The following is a 12,195-nucleotide window of genomic DNA, read 5'->3' as shown; positions in this document are numbered from 1 at the left end:
TTTGATTTATATAACTCATACAAGGCCAGATATTATGTTTGCAGTTAGCATTATTTCCAAGTTTATGCACAGTCCTAGCAAGCATCATTTTGAGGTAGCAAGGAGAATTATGAGATAAATTCAAGGCCCAATCAATTTTGGTATTGTGTACTCAAAAGTCACTAACTACAAATTGATTTGTTTTTCTGATCGTGATTGGGCAGGTTTCATTGAGGATCGGAAAAGCACAATGGACTATTGTTTTAGCTTTGGAATTGGTGTCATAGCATGGGCATCCAAGAAACAACTTACTACAGCGCTCTCAAGCACTGAAGCCGAGTATATTTGTGTTACAACTACCGCTTGTCAAGCAATTTGGCTACAAAGAATTTTATGAGATTTAAAGGAGCAACAAAGTGGACATATGTGGATGTTTTGTGACAACAAATCCACAATTGCCTTGACAAAGAATCCAATTCATCAAGGGAGGATGAAGCACATTGAGATTCGTCACCATTTCATTTGAGAAGTCACAGCCAAAGAAGAAGTGGAACTAAAGCATTGCAACACTGAAGATCAAGTGGCGGATATTTTACCAAAGCTTTGCTAGAAGAAAAGTTTAAGAAATTTCATCAGATGATGGGAGTGCAATCATTCACATAGTTTGTATTAAGGGAGGGGGGTGTTGGAATTAATTCAAACTCAAACAGTGACTAAACTTGTGGGGCCCACCCAAGCCACCCCAAGTTGATCTATTATCTAAGAAAGCTAAGAGTCCTTTTTACTTGTTTATTTCTATCTTTATTATTTGTCCTTATCTTGTATCATAGTTTGAATAGGAAAGTGAAAAGTAGAAATCAGAGTTTGAATAGGACAATGAGAAGTAGAAGTCGTATGATTTTTTGTGGGTTGTTGGACGTTTTGAGCTACAACTATAAAATGTTGTTCTGTTTATTTATATGATATGTAATGAAGTTCTAGAAATGAAAAAAGAAAAGCATCCACTACTTCGTCTCTTGTGTTCTTGGTTTCAACAAAATAAAGCCTTTTTATTTGCTTCTTATTTTGTATTTTGGTTCGTAAAAATTCTACTAGCCCAAGGTATTTTAATTTCAAAAACTAGAATACCTCCAAATATGAACTATATTTAAATTGCAACTCTCTCTCTCTGGTTTTTCCAAATTTTCACCAATTGGAAATTCGCATAAATCAGCCATTAACTTTTCACTCTAACTCCTATCCGGTAGGATTTAAGTATTAATTAGGCACATGTTAAGTAAAACATGTACACACCATAATATGGTGTGTCTTCTCTAATAAAACAAATGTATGTACACTATGTATGGTATGACTCCACCCTCTATCATATATGATGTAGTGCCAACATGACGGCCATGTCATGCCTAGGTGGTTTTGCCAGAGTTCCAAGGTGCATTCCCGCAATAATGTTGCTGGCCTGTTTTGAACCTGAGTTTTGGGCTTCTAAATAGAAGAATCATGGAAAGTGGTAAACTACAAAGTTGTAGGTATATTTGAGATCTTTCCAACAAATATTTGTGCTCGAAAATTGAACAAGTGGTTAGAAAGTTATGGCAGTTTTAGTGGACTATGTCTGTGGGTTCCCAAACCAGTCAAAGTTAGTGAGTTCCAATGCATTTAATGTTATGTAAGTCACTCAGTTAGCTAGTGGAGAAGGTTGCACGAATTTTCTCTTGTTTTCTTTTATTTAAATGGTTAGAAACGATATTTAGAGGGTATTTTGGATGTTGATAAACTTATGTAATTGATTGAATATCAATTGGGTTGAGTATTGCTCTCATTTTGGTTCTTCTTCGCTCATGTTTTTGTGTTTTAATTTTTCTTCTTCTTCCCTCTTAAGCACCTGTATTATCTACTATTAGAGCCAACGTTACTCTCTTTGGCTAGCTTCAATTTGATTTACATAGCAGCACGAAGAGGTAGAGGAATGTGTGGTAACCAAATGATGAAAGATTTGAGAGATGAAAGAGATGATGAATTTCAAGCGCATCAAAGACAAGTTGAGCAACTTACCATGCAACTTGAACGCCAAGGGCTTGTAGTGAGCATGGTGGATTAAGCCATGGAGGTTCTAGTGATCAATCCGATGTGAATCACTTCGGCAATACTCATGAAGAGGATAGATTGGGAAGGTTCTATTGTGATTTCGACACCATCAAGATTAACTTGCCGGAGTTTCATGGTCGTCTACAACCTGAAGAGTTTCTTGAATGGCTTAGTGCCATTGAAAAGTTCTTTGATTATAAGGAGACAACCAAAAGCCGATGTGTGAAGCTTGTGGCTACAAGTCTTCGTAGCTACGCTTCAACATGGTGGGATAAAGTTCAAGAGACAAGACTCAGCAAAGGAAAGTGTAAGATTTCTTCTTTGGAGAAATGAAGTCAAGGCTGAAGGAGAAATTTTTTCCATTGAATTTTTCCCCAATCATCTTTTCTCAATTCAACAACCTACGCCAAGAATTCAAGAGTGGCTCGTAATGATATTCAAGAGGGTGAAGATCAACTTGTGGCGATGAATGTTGATGGTTTGAAGTTTTCTATTCGTGATGAAGTGGAAATACACCGATCATTGAGTGTCAATGATGCTTATCAACTAGCCTTGAAGGTGGAGGCTAAGCTTGTTTGTCGTGGTGCTAAGAAGTTTGTTGATGTTCGTAGTCTCTATCCTTCTTCCAGAGGTGAATCTTCACATGGTGGAGGTACAAAATCAAGGTCCAAATATTTCATCAAAAATTCTACAAAATCAGCCCTTACACATCAAGTTGGAAATCAGCTCAATCGTCCCAACAATCCAAATACTTGTTTCAAGTGTGTAGTCAAGTTGGCCATTATTTCAAAGATTGTCTAAAGAGGCAAGCAGTGGCCTTTGGTGATGAAGATGATATACAACATGAAAAAAATCGAACCCGAAGAAGGAGAAAGTTTGGTGATCCAAAGAGTACTTGCTACAACAAAGTTTGAATCCAATGATGATTGGATTCATTCTGATATTTTCAAGACTCGATGCAAATCTTATGACAAGGTTTGCACCATTACGATCGATGGTGGAAGTTGTGAGAACATCGTATCTCATGAAATGGTGAACAAGCTCAAAGCTCAAAACCGAACCGCATCCAAAGCCCTATTGGATCCAATGGTTCAAGAAAGGGAAGGTGAGTAAGTTTTTTTCTTTCCAAGAACGAATTTAATCAAGAGACCAAGGATAATGGTATATTCGATGCTCTACTTGTTGAATCTAATGAGGAGCACGAAGAACTTCAACGGCAATTCAATGAATTCATCACCAAAGAAATTGGATCCGATTGCATATTAGGTGAACCGATGGATATTGAAGTGATTGGTGAATGGAAAAATATTACATCTATTTTTTCATCCAATTACATCGATCTATTTTTATTCGATTCTACATTGAAGCTCGCAGTGGATATTTATGCATTCAAACATGTTCAAAATCTAGACAAATTATCACTTCTTCATGGAGATTATGAAGCGGAGTTTAATCTTCGGATGTTTCAATTGATGATCATTCTTCGATACTTCAAAGTTCGAGGGCGAGTTTTCTTGAACCAAGGAAGTTTGCCAAATTTCAAGATCATGTGGATGCCTCTTTTCAAGTGCTTAAGAAAATTGGGGATAATGCATTCAAGGTTAAGCTCACTCTAAATATCAATACTCACCCAACTTCAATGTTAAAGACTTGACAACTTATCATGGAGAGTTTGAAGACAACTCGTGGGTGAGTTCTTTCTCACTTGGAGATAATGATGCAGTGCCAACAATGCAGCCATGTCATACCTAGGTGGTTTTGGCGGAGTTCCAAGGTGCATTCCCACAATAATGTTGCTAGCCAGTTTTGAACCTAATTTTTGGGCTTTTAAATGGAAGAAACATGGAATGTGGTAAACTACAAAGTTGTAGGTATTTTTGAGATCTTTTCAACAAGTATTTATGTTCAAAAATTGGATAAGTGGTTAGAAAGTTATGGCGGTTTTAGTGGACTGTGTCTGTGGGTTCCCAAACTAGTTGAAGTTAGTGAGTTCCAATGCATTTAATGTTATGTAAATCCCTAAGTAAGCTAGTAGAGAAGGTTGTACGAATTTTCTATTGTTTTATTTTATTTAAAGGGTTAGAAACCATCTTTAGAGGGGATTGTGGATGTTGATAAACTTATGTGATTGATGGAATATCAATTGGGTTGAGCATTGCTCCCATTTTGGTTCTTCTTCCCATGTTGTGTTCTTGTGTTCTTATTTTTCTTCTTCTTCCCTCTTAAGCACCCGCATTAATATACAGTGGATCCAATTCATTCCACGCATACGATCAAATTTGAAAATAGAAATAAGCCCAAATATTTCTAGTTCCTTAAATAACAAAATACAAATAAGCCCCAAACACATCTACATGCCGAAACAATAAAATAGAAAACAACTCAAGATATTTTAGTTCTAACTAATCATCTTTTATATGGCATTAATGATGTCTTTCTTGTATATTTCTATTCTCTATGCAAATCCTATGGTCTGGCCTTATTGATTATGACAAGTGGGCCCTACAATAGAGAGCATTGTAGAGCCGTGATTTTTTTTTTTCATGATAAAGTACCTTCTCCATGTAGTGAGAGGGGGAATGAGAGACTCGAGAGGGCATGACTGAGTTGAGAGTGGGAAGTGGCTAAAAAATAAGGAAAAAGTCAATCATATTTTGGGGTGAGATTTTTGTTTCCTGGTGTTCCAAGCTTTTCTTTCCCTCCCCTCACCTAGTTCCTCTTGTATCCATACCTCTCTCACTCTACCTCACCACTTAGAGAAGCTAATTTATTGTGAAAATAAATTCATGGTATCTAAACGTGTCCTAGTGCAACAAAGATTGGACGAGACTCAAAAGTAGACCAAGTCAGATCAGCTTAATGGGTAGAGTCAACTCAAAGATAACATGACGCACTAAAGGTGATAGGGCTCATGGCAAAAGTTGAAATACCAAAAGCAAAAATATTTACATTAGAATATAAAAAACCGAAAGAAATGTATATGATATGCATGAAAGTCCAGAATTGAACTTAAAAGAATTTAAAATTGAAATGTCCGGAATTGTTATATGAAATTCTAGCAAGAAAGACGAGTCCGTTTGGTTGCCGGTATTTTTTTGGTTCTTGGGACTTTTGTGGAACAAAAAATTTCCTGGGAGATTGGTGGGGAAAAAAACTCCCTGGAAGTATCCCGGTAAAATAAAAATCCCATGTTTGGTTGACTGGACTATGGTGGGAAAAAAAATCCCGGTAAAATAAAAAACCGCTTTGTTTGGTTGCTTGAACGGTTGGGAAGAAAAAGGTTCTTCTTTTGGTTATTTTGGTTCCTCGGATTTCATGCGGGATTATTTTGGTTCCTGGGATTTTTTTCCAGCTTTGGGTTTCGTGCGGGGTTATTTTGGTTCGTGGGATTCTTGTGGGTCCACTATATAACCAGCAACCAAACGTTCTTGTGGAAATTCCACAAAAGTCCCACGAACCAAACAAATTCCAGCATCCAAACAGATGGATTTTTGGTATCAGTTTTGAAAGAAAATTTAGAAAGAAACCGTTTATATCTTCTTAGAGCTCGACCATCGAAGTGGTTTGTCACGCTACCTGGATGTATTTCTTGAAATTTATCTTATAATTTGAATATGCATATGATATGCATGAATCCATGCGCTGCATGTAACAAGACCATTTCGCGCAAACAAACTCCATAAAATATGAAACATGCTCAATAAAATATAGCACAAAGACTATTTACATACCATTTCTTATGTAAACACCCTCAGGGAAATCGATTGGAATCTCCCCTTCTACACACTGAACCGTCACAGCTTCTCCAATCTCCTCAACCGGTCGGAAGTTACTCTAAAAATTGCATAAATTAATCTGAGTTTTGATTTATCATGTCATGAGTTCAAGCTAGTATAAACAACAAGATGGTACCAAACGTTTGTCTTTACAATAGGGGTGCAACTCAGGTCGATTTTTGGGAATTCGGGTTGAGCTTTTAACAAAAAAATCGTGTCGGGTTCAGATTTAATTCCAAATCATTTTATAGCAAAAGCTCAACCCAACCCCACCCAATTGTTGCACCCCTACTTTTCAACCAATGAGAGAAGTCAAAAATAAAGAATTGGGTGCCAACATCGAAACAGCCAAACAGGGGCACAAAATATCAGATGCAAGTGACACAGACGAAGCAATGTCCTCATCCTCTAGGGTCCGGGTATGAAGTTCTTTCTTTCAAAATTCATGTACGTCATGACCTGTTTGGGTTCCAAGAAAAATTATTTCTTACTGAAAAATTTTCTTATGAAAATATTTTCTTTGTGTTGGAATGCTAAATCAAAAGCAATATGCCTTGCTAAATGAAGTGTCATTGTAGTGTTCTAGGGTACTTGTGAAGTATTGAAAATTTTAGTGTTCTTGCATGTTTTCTAGGGCTCTTTATGATATGCTAAATTATCCAAGAGTCTCTTGGGGATTTCTATGAAGTTGTTTGGGTTACCTATAAGATTCATGGGAATTACAAATATGTTTAATGTGATTCCCTATTTTAGGATGATTTGTTTCTATAAATATGTAGTCATTTGTGTAGAGAAAGTAGGGTGAAAAAAATGAGAAAAAGAAGAAGAAATGTAGAGATTTAAAAAAAGAGAGAGAAGAACACAAAATTTCTTGCACACACACACGGCCCTTTGATCATGTATCTCCATAGCTCATTTAGATGATTCTTATTTCATATTTTCATAATAGATCTATTCAATCCATGCAACAGGTGGTATCAAAGTCACCAACATGTGGTGTTGAAAGTCAAAAATTTATGCACTGTTTGCTCTATTTTTTCGAAAGCAGTATCTGAGGCCAAAAGTACCATATGATATATCGACGAAAAGATTTTTGAGTCTAGTTTCTAAGAAATAAAACAGTTCGATTGGACTATTCTACAAAAAATTATCATCAAAAGAGTGAAGATCTGTCAAAGCGGACTCATTTAGAAGAAAGAATCGGACCATAGACCTACTTTTAAAGCTAAAGTTGAAGTTAGAAAAAATGAGTTTTTGAATCAGGATTTTCGAAAATGCGGCCAATAGTAAGGAAAAAGCTTAAAAAGTGCAGCACAAGTCACAATTCATTTCTTGCTAGAATTATACCCTATAATTTTCTAGGGAGAATAGTAAGGAATGTGGGCTGATGTTTGGGGAAATTACAGATTACGGGCACCTTTAAAACAAGAATGAAACATGGGCTAATCTTCAAAATCGGGAGGTCAAAAGACCCTAATACCCTTCTGACATGGACAAGTCGTCATTTTCATTACTGCCTCTTAAATTAGCGCGCTTCACGAGGCTTCTTTTGGTTCATTTGAATGCGTATTTGAACCGAAAGAACCTTAGGTTCGTTTCTATATTGGGCGTCGGAAATAACTAGAGACGGATGGATGCTTGACACGTGTTGAAAAACTTTTTGGAACGCTGACAACCCAAAGTCAATCATTATCTTTTCTCGCTTCTCTTTTGGCTTAGAACGGTAACGTTATTGAATACGTCTCTTTTGGCTTAGAATCTTTTCACTTCTCTTTTGGTCCTCATTTCTCTTTTGGCTTATAACGATAACGCTATTGAATATGCCTCTTTTGGCTTAGAAAAGCGACATTATTGAATATTTTTATTATTTCTCATGTCTCTTTTGGTTGAGAACGCTGCCGGATTCAGGAGTACGTCGTCGGAATATTAAGGGGTACGCCGACGGAAATAGGGTGTAAGTGGAAATAGGGTGTACACCGGCGGACTTCATGGGTACGCCGGCGGAAATAAAGGGGTATGCCAGCGGAAAGCGTAAGTAATGGGGTAAGCTGGCGTAAATAATGAGGACGAAAAGAGAAGGGAAAAGATTCTAAGCCAAAAGAGAAATAGGGTGTAAGCAAGCAGAAATAATGGGTAAGTCAGCGTAAATAATGGGGTACGCCGACGTAAATAATGAGGACCAAAAGAGAATGGAAAAGATTCTAAGCCAACAGAGAAATAATGGGTACGCCAGCGGAAATAATGGGGTATGTCGGTGGAAAGCGTAAATAATGGGGTAAGCCGGCGTAAATAATGAGGACCAAAAGAGAAGGGAAAATATTCTAAGCTAAAAGAGAAATAATGGGTACGCCAGCGGAAATAATGGGGTATGCCGGCGGAAAGCGTAAATAATGGGGTAAGACGGCGTCAATAATGAGGACCAAAAGATAAGGTAAAAGATTCTAAGCCAAATGAGAAATAATGGGTATGCCGGCGGAAATAGTGAGTACGCCGGGGTAAATAATGGGGTACGCCGGCGGAAATAGGGTGTACGCCAGCGTAATTAATGGGTAAGCCGGCGTTAAATAATGAGGTAAGCCAGCGTAAATAATGAGGACCAAAAGAGAAGGGAAAAGATTCTAAGCCAAAAGAGACGTATTCAATAACGTTACCGTTCTAAGCCAAAAGAGAAGTGAGAAAAAATAACGTTGCTCACTAAAATATTCAATAACGTCAGCGTTCCAAAAAGTTTAAGTTTTCCAACACGTGTCAAGCATCCATCCGTCTCTAGTTATTTCCGACGGCCAAGATAGAAATGAACCCAAGGTTCTTTCGGTTCAAATACACATTCAAACGAACCAAAAGAATCCTCGTGGAGCACGCCAATTTAATAGGCAGTAATGAAAAAGGAGGACTATGTTGATCTCAAAAGGGTATCAGGGTCTTTTGACCACCCGATTTTGAAGATTAGCCCGTGTTTGGTTCTTGTTTTAAAAGGGGCCCGTAATCCGTAATTTCCCCAAACATAAGCCCACATTCCGTACTTTTCTCTTTTCTTGGGATCTGTATGTTCAAGAGTCTCTCAGGGATTTCTGTGAAGTTGTTTGGGTTATATAAAAGACTCATCGGAACTAAAAGTATGTGTTTAATATGATTAGTTATTTTAGGAGGAGGTTTGTGTCTATAAATATTTTCTCATTTCTGTAGAGAAAGTTGGGTAAAAGGGGGGCATAGAAGAAGTGTACAAATTTAGAGGAATAATGAGAACAACACAAAGTTTATTGTAAGTGTTTTGATGTGTGAAAAAAGATTATATTTTGGTGTTTATTTGTGCCCTACATGGGTCCTTTGGTCGTGTATCTCCCTAGCTCTTTCAGATGAATCTTATTGAATATAGTTCATAATCGACCCTTCGTTCTCGTTCAAGTACTTTTCACTATTCCGAGTGAAATGATATGATTTTACATAAAAGTTGAATATGGTTTGTTCAAGTTATTCATTTTGGTGTGAACTTTTAGAAATATTTTTTACTTTCCAATATTTTTTGAAAATTTCCTGCAATCCAAACAGGACCTAATGCCACATTTGATGGGTGCAATGCAAACTTTTATCCATACAATATAATATGGATTTGTTTCTAAATTTCTTACTTAGATCATGTGAGATATAGATAGAAACAGTCCATTGTCGTACAAATTAATTAACATTGAAACTCAGGCAATTGTACCTGTGATGGGAGCAATTCTTGATCGGAGAATTGAAACACAGAATCAACAAAAGCATCCAGGATTCTTGCTGAAGTCTTCTTGAGGGCTGTACTTATGAGAGCTGTAGAAACGTCAATTCTCATGGGAAGTTTCTGCAACTCTTTCAACAAAGGCTGCTTTAAAGAGCAAAAAAAAAATCAACTAAGTTAAATGGTTAGTGCTAGTGATAATCCAACATTACATCTTTATTTGTTAACTAAAAAGAAAAAGATAAAAAGACAAGAATCAACAAATTAATAAATAAGGAGAAATTGTAGTGATGAATTATATATATAGTTACAGTAGAAGAAAGTAATGTGGTGAGATGATGAGAGTGTGGTTGAGTTGAAGGCTTTTTCACAAGCCCATGTGCATGGAGAGCAAAGCAAAAGGAAGAAGCCATGTTTGGAAGTCCTATGTTTGGTCTCTGGGTTCTTATAGACATCACAGTTTGGAAGAGTTGTACTTAAAACATATGAAAGCGTTGTAAAGCGGAACCAATTAGGATTGGATTCCTTTTGGATGCCTTACAGTAAACAAGCTAGTCCAGACAAAGACCCCTTGGCACATCCTGTATTGCTAAAATTACAGGAATATTCGGTTTGAGAGTGTTTTTTAATATGAGGCCGAGTCACCTGTATCGCCCATGTATGAGCCGTGGGATTGCTTCTAGGGACGAATTAATAAACGTACTTAAAAACTCTTAGAATAGGTAGCCGGTATCCCTCTTCCTCGTCCTTTCCCTAGAAGATGCTATCAAAACAGAACCCTAGGGCACACAAACAGGTAGAAAAAAAATATTCGAATGGGAGATTTTTGAAAAGCAACATCAGATGATTAGAGACAGGGGGTTTTCCTGCCATGTAAGGAAAAGAAAAACAAACATTGGTGCAAATGTATGGAAGGAAGGAGAGAAAGATCAAAAACGAGAAAAATCAAAAGCTAGAGGAATATGTTAGGTACCTTACCGGCAAGGAAACCACAAGCGCAAAAGCAAGACAGAATACTCTTCTACGTCAAGGAACAACTCATGCGATTGCACAAGAAGATTAGAGATCAAGAAGACTTAAGGTCTCTTATTTCTTAGAATGTATTAGAGTCCTCTTGACATTAAGTAATTGCATGAATTCTTGTTTTCAAAACTATTTCAACAAACTTAAAAAAGGTATTTGGAAACATAAGTTAAAAGCCCAAAGACCATGGTCCAAAGCCCTAAGTCTTTAATGTATAAAAATAAATTTTCAAAACAAGGCCGGTCGACCGGGGTCTCTCAGCAACCGCGGGCTGGATGTTGGAAGTCCAGCATCTACTCAACAAAAGAGGGCCGGTCGACTAAGGCTACCCTGGTTGACGGCGGATAGGCTTCTGAAAATCCAAAAGTCATCCAGAGAGGTCTCAACGGTCGACCGCCTTAGGCTCGGCCTACCGCGGATAGGTTTCTGTTAAAAAATAAAAGGTCCAAAAAGCCCTTGGCGAGCGACCGCGACATCCCGTCGACTGCGATGGTTTTAAATTTCAAAATAAAAAAGGAGCATCTGATAAGGGCGAGAGACCGCAATACCCCGGTCGACCGCTTCCGTCTGGCAAAGTAGCCGTTGGGGCTTGTGCAACTTGCTTTTTCTTGTCCATTTATTTATAGTTTTGCCCCCAAATGGTAATATTCTTGCCACGGCTATAAAGATCCTATCTTAAACCTTTAAAAGAACCTTTTGAACGATTATTTATGAAGAGCTTTTACTCTTCAAATCAAAAGGATTCTTCTTCTACCTCGTGAACACTTAATTTGTGCATTTACTCCGCAAAATGCCTTTTGCGATGGTCCCTAGCAAATCCCTATAATAAAATGTGATAGATAATAATATATAGATTCCTTCGATATAGTTTGTTGTGAATTTAAGAGGGAAAATTTTGGAAAGAAAAATCTCCTAAATTTTTACACAAAAAAAGATGATTTATGATTTTTGGGTTCCACATTAAGTTAAAACTTATGATTTTTTATAGGCCTTAATCTTCTCTGATTTCTATGTTATGTTTGCGCTATGAACGGGACGTCTGTTTGGCATTGGATTAATACTGATTGCCTCGTGATGATTTACAAGATCAATGGTCTTGATTACGCATACATGTCCCTATGTGGTGGGATCCGAAAATTGATAGCATGGATTGATTGGTGCTTATTCCAACTGATTTTGAAAATGGGAAAGGTGGTCTGTTGACTAATTTATGATCCTAGCCCTAGCAGGAATCCTCTTAGACTTGGGGCATGTTTGACAATCATGGAAAAAAGAAATCATGGAATCTTCATGCATCTTAGTTGAGAGCATGGTTTAAAATTTCGGTTTGAAAACCAAAATTTCGGTTGAAATTTGGTATTAATTAAAAAATAATATTTAATTCATTTCGAAATTCTGAAATTTCGGCCGAAATTTGTAACATATATATATATTTTTTTAAATAATTACAATTAACCGAAATTTCAAACCAAAATTCTAAAATTTCGGCCAAAATTTGGTAATGGCCGAATTTCGGAAAATTTCAGTTTCGGTCTCCACCGAAATCTGGATTTCGGTCGAAATTTAAAACCATGGTTGAGAGGGCTAACAATTCATCTAATAAAGAGCATATACTTT

General features: G+C 37.1%; 1 protein-coding gene across 1 annotated transcript; it reads right to left on the bottom strand.

Annotated features, from left to right (window-relative positions):
- Nucleotides 1-3,706: 3,706 nt before the first annotated feature.
- On the bottom strand, nucleotides 3,707-9,982 carry LOC143865926 (uncharacterized). Its single transcript, XM_077375946.1, has 4 exons — nucleotides 9,867-9,982; nucleotides 9,547-9,702; nucleotides 5,796-5,898; nucleotides 3,707-3,888 (listed from the first exon to the last, which is right to left on the bottom strand). The coding sequence occupies exons 1-4, from the start codon at nucleotides 9,966-9,968 to the stop codon at nucleotides 3,707-3,709; spliced, it is 543 nt and encodes a 180-aa protein (XP_077232061.1). The 5' UTR covers nucleotides 9,969-9,982.
- Nucleotides 9,983-12,195: the final 2,213 nt, after the last annotated feature.

Source organism: Tasmannia lanceolata, unplaced genomic scaffold (assembly GCF_043159265.1).
Source record: "Tasmannia lanceolata isolate RefF3 unplaced genomic scaffold, GAP_Taslan_0.1 ptg000003l, whole genome shotgun sequence".
Classification (NCBI taxonomy): Eukaryota; Viridiplantae; Streptophyta; class Magnoliopsida; order Canellales; family Winteraceae; genus Tasmannia; species Tasmannia lanceolata.
This window is presented reverse-complemented; position numbering and strand designations above follow the sequence as displayed.